General features: G+C 39.4%; 1 protein-coding gene across 1 annotated transcript; it reads right to left on the minus strand.

Moving 5' to 3' along the window:
• Positions 1-295: 295 nt before the first annotated feature.
• On the minus strand, positions 296-6,550 carry LOC148186824 (uncharacterized). The gene is made up of 2 exons (XM_088089733.1): positions 5,182-6,550; positions 296-418 (listed from the first exon to the last, which is right to left on the minus strand). Exons 1-2 carry the CDS (start codon positions 6,136-6,138, stop codon positions 407-409), a joined length of 969 nt encoding a protein of 322 aa, XP_087945859.1. The 5' UTR covers positions 6,139-6,550; the 3' UTR covers positions 296-406.
• Positions 6,551-9,123: the final 2,573 nt, after the last annotated feature.

The raw sequence follows: 9,123 nt of genomic DNA on the forward strand, positions 1-9,123 counted from the left end.
TACGTTAGCCGTAGTGTTCGGATCGACAGCAGATCCCCGTGGTTCAGCCAGGACGTAATACTGGAGATACTGATTTGCTATTTCTGGTTGTGTTATTTCACAGTTTGGCCATAATATTATTGAGGGATATGCAAAAGGTCCTGTAGGTACAGCTGGATCTACGTGTGCGGCATCTTCAGTGGTTGACTCTGTTTTGACATCATCGCAGTGTGGATGATATTTTTCCTCTGTGTCCGGTTCTTGTTTCAGATCGACAAAATATGGATCATACTCCTCCTCTTTAATCTGTATGTTTTCCGGAAGAGGAACATCATATCCTCCCCTCACTGGACTTCCACACACCGGCTCCATCCCCCAAGGATCTCTTGGGATATTTGGGTCCTCTTCATAGGACCAATTTTCCTCGTCATATTGTAACCTATAAGAAGAATGATGAGGACTGTCGTCAGAATGGCTTTTCACTCTACCCCTTTTTGGTTTTCCCTGTGAACACTTTGCAAGTTTCTTATTTTGCACTTCCTTCGGAGGAAACACAAATGGCAAATGAAAGATCTTGTTTGGTTTGTCTATTTTTTTTTTCTGCTGCTTGGCCATGGTTCGGACTTTGGATGAAGCAGCTATGGAAAATTCCCAGCGCCTGTAATATTGTGAGCTAAGATCAAAGTTATAGTCAAGAATGTCAAACAAGGTGCGTGGCAAATGGCATCCTTTTTGCCTGACAGCAAATTTATGTATCTCACATACTACAGCTCTTGTCAATAGTTTCAAGTCCAGTTTCTCTTTCTTGCCTGATTTTGATGTCACATCTAGATCTAAACCTATCTCTGTGCAGATAGGATAACTATTTACCTGTACTTTACTCTGACGATTTCTCTTTACTTTTACAACACTTGTAGTATGACTTAGCAGTGTGGCACTTTCCGCCTTTGATTGAAGTGCCAGCTTTCTTTTCTTAATAGTTTCCTTCCTTTCATATATCTGCACTGCAGATATCACAGATGCCATGTCTTGCTCTGTGAGGCTCTTTGGGCTGCATGGTTGTATGCAAGGTGCTATATCAACTGAGGCTGATTTAATCTGATTTGATTTCATACCCCGTTTACTTACAAGTGGAGGTTTTCTGAAAGAACACGACTTAGCATCAAAAGGCTCACTGAACCAGGCATTTGTACCCTCTTTCTGTGCCATTGCTCTGCTGAACAGCTGTGTCATATCTATGTTTTCCCCCCGCATGCTAACATCGAAGTTGTGTTCAAGGACTGCATGGATGATCTTGCTTTTAGTTGAACACAGTTCTTTGGCAAATGTAGCCACTTCCATCATAGCCCCATCTGTCAAGTAATTCAAGTTCAGCTTCTGTTTTGGTTGGTCTTTGTTCACACACAGGGTCAAACCCATTTTCTTGCAAAGAGGGTACCTGTCCATTATCATTTCCTCTATTGCTGCAAAGGTAGAGAACTGATCTTTTGCAGGCTTTTGTGTTTGGCAGTTTCCAGTACTCATGGTATGAGGACGAGGATGATGAGTGTGATCAGGTCCAGTTTCATCCTGACAAAGCCTTTGTTCTCTCTCTTGATAGCATTTTTTGCAACATGTGGCTTTCTCAAGAGCAGCTTTTTGTATAGAATTCACGTCAGGGACTTTAAAAAGCTTTTTTCTCCGTTTTATGTATCCTTTTTGCCCAAGCATTGGATGCATTTTACTCCAAGTTTGCTGTGCAAATATACTGCGATACAGCTCATTATGAAAATTTAAATTAAAGTTGAACTCCAGAATCTCTGTTATGAAAAACCTTTGAGCTGATAGAAGTTCTGTGACAAACATGCAAATTTCAACCATGATGCCATTGGTCAGTAATTTGGGATCCAGTTTTTGTCTTACGCCAGATGCTACATTGAAATCAATTCCCAATTTCTTGCATCTGGAGTAAGAATAAAGCGGGCAATGTTCTACATGAGGTATTGAGAGGAGTTCCTGAATATGATTGGCCCGCAATTTCCACAGCAATAAATTGAGCTCCTTTTGGTTTTCAGGGGAGCTGCTGACATTCAGGTCTTTGACTGAAGCCTGGGAAGAACCAACACTACACACATGGAAATTCTGGATGTCTTGGCGATCCCGTTTGGTTCTACCATTTGTTGGTTTTACTTTTCTATTGTTCTTTATCTTCTTAAAGACTTTTACACAGGTTGAAATATTCTTTCGCTCCATTACAACAGGAATTTGGTCAATCAAATTTTGAGCAAGGTCACAATCTTCACTTTGCATATCAAGATCTAAGTTGTGTCTGATGATGTCAAGACAGATCTGTTCAAATGTTCCACACAACTCTTCTGCAAAATTTGTCATTTCAGTCATTGCACCCTTGGTCAGTTTGTTGATATCAAGTTTTTTGTTTTGTTTATGTTGGTTAACATGGAGCTTCAGACCTATTTCCTTGCAGAAGGGATATGGATCCATAATGGCTGGTTCTTCAGTTTCCGCATGTGAGTCAGGATGGCATGTGGCAAGATCATTGTCCTCTGGTAGTGACATGCTGTCAATTTCAGGACTGACACTGTCCACACTCTGAACTTTCTGGTCCTTTGCAGTCAATAAAGATGGCAAACCAAAGATCACCTTTGAGAATTTGACTGCATCTTCACAATCTTTCAGTTTTCTTACTGAATCCATAATTTCACATGTAAAAAGATTCTTCTGGTGTTCACTCAACCCGCTAAAGTCAAAGTTGTACTCAAGTATCTCCATGATGAAATTCTGTTGAGATGCATTCATTGCTAGGGCAAATTTAGCAACTTCCAGCAGAGCAGAACTATGCAAAGAGTCAACAATAACGTTTTGCTTTGGGCCAAATCCAATACTGAATTCAAGACCCACTTTTTCGGAATAGGTGAATGGACCGACCTCAGAGAGGATTTGTTTAACACGGTTAGCACGCAACTTCCACATGTTGTTCTCTGTTCCTGTGCCCTTTTGTTCAGTGTCATATTCATTTGGTTCATTTCTTGGAGTCTGTGTTTGCTCTTCACCACAGAGCCCTTTTTGTTTAGGCTGACTTGCAGATGTGTTTACATTTGAGTTTTTGGCTGGTAAATTAGATCTGATGTCTCTGAGGACCACGAAACATCCCCTTATATCCAGACAATTTGATTTTAACTGTCTAAGAATATCAGAACTCAGAGAAAACCTTTTTGTGTTCTGTAAGTGATCCTGATAGACAAAGTTTTCTGAATCTGTGTTTTCGTCAGAGTCTGTATCAGTCTCTCCAAGAAGACAAGTGTCGTCCCATTTTGTTCCCATTTCCTCTTGTTCAATCACAATGTTACTGTTATTATAGCTTGGTAGGGCAGCTCTTTCCTTTTCTATTTTCAGTGCCAGCTGTCTGTTTTGGAGTGTTTTCTTCCTTGTCCTTATCTGCATGGCAGGTGACCCTTTACAGTTATTAGCAGGCTTGGGTTTTCTGCGAGGAACTGGCTGTGGAACAAACACTTCACTGAACCAGGCCATCTCACTATCCTCAAGTGCTCTTGCTCTGCCAAACAGCTTCAAAATATTTATTTTTTCTCTCTCCATGTCAATGTTAAAGTTGTGTTTCAGGATGGTATTGATGATCTTGTTTTTTGTGGAACACAATACTTTGGTAAAGTGAGCCATTTCAAGCATAATCCCAAACGTCAAGCCACGTATGTCAAGTGCATCTTTAGGTTGGTCTTTGTTCACACACAGCTTCAAACCCATTTTCTTGCAAAGAGGGTATCTGTCCATTATCATTTCCTCTATTGCTGTGAAGGTAGAGGATGGATCTTTTGATGGCTTTTGTGCTTTTTTGTGGGCCTTTCTGGTGACGGTATGTGGACGATGATGATGCATTTGACCCTGGCCAGTTCTGTTGTCACGAATCATATGTTCTCTCTCTTGAGCGCATTTGGGGCAGCGCATAGCTCTGTCAGAAAAAGTTATTTTCAAGGACCTCATGTCAGGGAGTTCAAAAACCCTTTTGCTTTGCGTTGTGATTTTTTGTTTAACTGTTCTTATCATTGAATTCATTTTAGAACAAACTTTGTGAGCAAAGGCACTGTGATACAGCTCGCTGTGGAGATTTAGATGAAAGTTAAACTCCAGTATTTCTGTGATGAAATACTTTTGGGCTGATAGTAGTTCGGTGGCAAAAGTGGAAATTTCAACCATGATGCCATTAGTCAATAATTTGGAATCCAATTTTTGTTTTACACCAGATGTTACACTGAAATCAATGCCTAATTTCTTGCATCTAGAGTAAGAATAAAGCAGGCAATTTTCTCCATGCGGTACTGAGAGAATTTGCTGAATATGATTTGCCCGCAATTTCCACAACAATAAACTGAGCTCCTTTTGGTTTTCAATTTCAGGGAAACTGCCTACATCTAAGACAACATCCTTCCTTGACGGATCCTGTCTTTTGGCCATTATATTCCTGTAGCTCTGTAAAAAGATTGACAGATTCTTTCTCTCAACTACAGCAGGAATTCGGGCAACAATATTTTGGGCAAGGTCAGAATCTCCACTCTGCAAATCAGGATCCAGGTTGTGTCTGAGAATGTCAAGACAGATCTGCTCAAATGTTCCACACAATTTTTCTGCAAAGTTCATCACTTCAGTCATTGATCCATTGGTCAGTTTATTGATATTCAGTTTTTTGTTTTGATGATGTGGGTTAACATGTAGCCTCAGACCTATTTCTTTGCAGATGGGATAAGGATCCACAGTTGCTGGTGATAAATGTTCTTCAGATTGAGGAGCGGGAGCAACATCACACTCCTCTGTTTTATATACATCACTGAATTCAAGTTTGACGCTGCTCACTATCTGAACGTCTTGGTCCTGTGTGGTCAATGAAGATGGCAAATCAAAGATCTCCTCTGAGCATTTTACTCCATCTTGACAATCTTTCAATTGTCTAACTGTATCCATAATGTTACACATGAAATCATTTCTCTGGTGTTCACTCTGAAAGTACAAGTCAAAGTTGTACTCAAGAATCTCCATGATAAAATTCTGTTGGGATGAATTCATTGCTAGGGCAAATTTAGCAATTTCAGGCAGAGCACATTCCAATGTAGAGTCAACATTGATGTGTTGCCTTGGACCAAATCCTACATTGAATTCAAGGCCGACTCTTTCGGAAAAGGTGAATGGACCAACCTCAGAGAGGATTTGTTCTACACGGCGAGCACGCCACTTCCAGATGTTGGCCCCTGTTCCTATTTCTTCTTCTAAACTGGATGAGATGTCATTGAGGATCAACAAAGGTGCTCCAGTGCCCAGATGACTCGATTCTGACTGTCTGAGAATATCAGAGGTCAGAGAACAATCTTTTGGGCTTTGATTTGTGACTGTGTCCGAGTCATCATCAGCGTCTCCAAGAGGACAAGAGTCATCATAATCCCACTCTGCTGTTTGACTGGTACATAAATCAGTGTGATGAGAGAGTGAGTTTGTCTCTCTGTCTTGAGAAAGTCCTTTTCTGCACCTTTTGTTCACTCTTTCATCTGTTGTGAACAGGGCCCTCTTTTTCTGTTTATTTTTGAAATCAGGCTGTCTTCCTTGTGTCACCTCCTTGAAGTGAAACTGTGAGTCTACCGTATTGGCTGTCTGGAAGGAATATGGCTCATTTTCAAAGTCCAGTCTCATTTTTCGAAAAGTGTTGAAAAGTTGTTTTCTTCTCCTCAGCAGTTGTGATATCTTGAACCAAACTCGATTTCTTCTTCGTTGACTTTTGAGATCAAGATCAAAATTGTGCTCCAACACACCAAGAACAATAGGGCTGTAGGATGCGGTCAGTATTCTGGTGACATGTTCCAATTCTAGCATCACACCCTTAGTCAGCAAATCTGGATCTAGTCTTTGTTTTGACACCACGTCAAAGTTTAGACCAATTTCTTCACAATAAGGGAACTGAGTGGTAAGAAAATCCTCCTTCAGTTCTTCTGTTGACAGTGATCCTGAAACTCTTAATTCATCCTCATGCTCACGGTCTTCATCAGGTGCTCCACCCATCTCATCAAAAAGGCATTCTGTCTTTATGTTTCCATTGGATGGTTCCTGTGAACACATGAATTCATCTTCTTGTTCACTATCATCAGTATCATCCATCTCCATTGGGAACCTTTCAGTCTTGCGCTCTGTAGATGCCTTGGTCAGTCCATTGTTGCTGTTACATTCTGGCTTAGATGTGTCAAACAGAGCGAAAACTTCACTTCTATCCTCAGGAGGTTTCCTGATCAGCTCTCTGACTTTGTAATGAATTCGAGCAGTAAAATCAATCCACTGTTGCTCATTTTCCAAGCCAAGATCAAAATTTTTCTCTAGAATGTTTGTTAGAAAACGACTTTTACCCTTGTTTACTGTTTTAGCAAAGTCACAGACCTCAAGTATGACAGCGTTTGTCACTAATTGTATGTCTATTTTTTTCTTTGTGCTGGATGCTACATTAAAGTCCAATCCAATTCTGTTGCTGTGATAGAATGGTTGTGGACGCCTTGAATATTTCTTAACATGCGTTATGCGCCACTGCCATACTTTGTTTGCATCCATCTTTTTTGTCCTGCAGGCGTCCCTCTACAGTGGTTTCCCGTTGGTCATCTATGTCTTCCTTTGCTGTATTAGTACAGGAGAAACAAAAAAGACAAATTAGTCACACTCCGATTTTAGTCATACACAATTTAAATGTATAACATATGTAATATTTGTTAGACTAAAAGAAAGACTTGACTGTGACAGAGCACCGAAGAAATGAGTCCTCCTTAAGGGAACTAACTATTATATTTTCCTTTCCTGAAACCTGCAAATAAGTTAGCAATCCTGAGTTTCCAGTTCCTCTCATCTCAAAGTCAATGGGTTTTTTGAATGGATTTTAGGTAAGATGGCTGAAATAAGGTCTTTGGTTACACAAGAGCGAGAGGCTATAAGGTATATTTACTATAATATAGTATATTACAGTATATTTACTATAATAGAGCATATTATAGTATCTGTGTCATCCTACAGTAAAATATCATCCCTGGGCCACTCTGTTTCAGACCAGTTCACATAGTGTGATTCCACTTTGCTACATACCTTGTGAGACATGATTTAGTTCAGCTAGGAGTTCATCCAGCATGTGGCTCACACTGTGAGTCTGTATCCTAATTAGACGTACTCCAATCGGCAACAGGACGATTCTGGTTCAGCGCAACCTTGGATGAAAAAAGTTTGAATGTTTGTTAACTCATGTATGCAACGCTCACGAGTGAGAAAAAGAAGTGAGAAACAGGAATAACTGACAACACATGTAAGCAATAGCTTAAGGTAGTCCTCTAACAGCCAGGAATGAGATTCTGACATCCAGTAAATCTGCCAATTTAAGTACATCGATCTGCTATTTAATTCAGACTGAATCAATAAGGAAACCAACAGTGTATGTGGCTCTGACAGAGGGAGGGGACAGACAGAAATTTAGGGTTTGTTGACCTGTCTGCAAGCAGGTTAGGTTCACAGTTACTATGGTAACTTACCCACACTTAGAAGCCTCCAGCAGACTGAGATTTTTGCAATTTTATAAGTTTAGTGCAAGCTACACTGTGCAGCATGGACCTAAATAAACTTGGGTACATCAGATTTGATGTATGACACTGTACAATGACAATACTTACTGAACTGCAGGCTACGACCTCCATCCATGAACAAAAATGCCGTCATCCATCTATGTTGCTGTAGCGGTGAGAGCAAAAGGAAGAAGTGACTTATTTAGGAATTAATATACACCAGACAGACAAAGAACAATCCAATTTCCAACCTCTCATTCCAACAATTAAAAACAAATGTGATATTTAGCTCATGAGAGATTTATATTCTAGAAGACAAGTTCTTTTGCCTCAAAACTGAAGCCAAAATGTTAAACCAAAACAAATACATTCAACTTTATCTAATTCTGAATGGAAAAAAGCCTCACTATTTAACTAGAAATGTTTTATGCAATTTATGCAATCAATGGGTCTTTGACGAAAAACACAGTTGAAAGTATTGACAATTATTTAATCAATGAGTTAGTGTTAAATTATCTGGACAGAAAAAGAACATTTCTTTAACACACTTACGAGTCTGAGGGTCTAATTAGAAAAAAAACAGACAAAAAATTACTTATAATAAGTATATAATAGTATATAATATAATATAAATATTATAGTCATAAATGTAAATGGACTGGGAAAAAAAACAATATACAAGAATTCAAAATAGAAATAGAACATTATATCCAAACATTACAGGGACTGAAATACAGAAAAGCTGAGAAAACACTGGACATTTATAAATGGTTAAATATTTTCTTTTATACCTTGGTTTTTATACTGTTTTGGGGGAGTTGTTTGTAATGTTAAGCTTTGTTTTGTCTTTTGTTTTTCTTATGCTTTGTTTGCAGTGACCACTACTTCCTGTTTGTTAACTTGTAAATATGCATGAGCCATGTATGCAATAGATGATAAAAAGCGTGGGAAAATATGGCGTAGAAGTGCACTAAGATGCATGTGTGACGGTGCAGCTTGCACTTAAAAACCGTTCAGTCTGCAGGAGGCTTAAAATACGACTTTAGATACCTATCTTTCTGAAAAGGAAACCAGCTTCCCTTATCTCAGGTTAATTTACTAAGAGTAAACCCATGGTGTGAAACAAACAAACACAGTCCTGGTGTAACGAGGATATTGTGGCATTTAAAGCTTTAATGCAAACCGTTTCCGACAAGTCCTGAAGCTAATTCAAAACCTCTTTCTTCCTCAACCCGTCGCCTATTAACGTTATTAAACACGTTTTCGGAACTGCAACAAAACAGGTAAATCATAAGTAGGTTCTGATGTGAATTTACGACGAAAATTGAGCACTTGGGTCGTGTTTGAGCCACTGCTTAACGAAACACAACATCAAGGGAGACAGAAAGGCCTTGTTCCTTTTTTTTGTAAAGCACAACCGCTGCCATGATCGAAACTGGACGAAAAAGCGGGTGTGAATGTACCTCATGTAAGCTGAACAACCACAGAGACATCCTTCATCGTTGTGAAATCACGGAAGACCTCTTTTGGTATAAATACAGGCCCGGAATCTGCGACGCAA

Source organism: Plectropomus leopardus, chromosome 16 (genome assembly GCF_026936395.1).
Source record: "Plectropomus leopardus strain MGB_pleo_1.0 chromosome 16, ASM2693639v1, whole genome shotgun sequence".
Taxonomy (NCBI): Eukaryota; Metazoa; Chordata; class Actinopteri; order Perciformes; family Serranidae; genus Plectropomus; species Plectropomus leopardus.

Bases quoted from the DNA above. Each gene is read 5' to 3' on its own strand.
- LOC148186824 (XM_088089733.1), bottom strand. From the start codon at position 6,138: ATGGAGATGGATGATACTGATGATAGTGAACAAGAAGATGAATTCATG.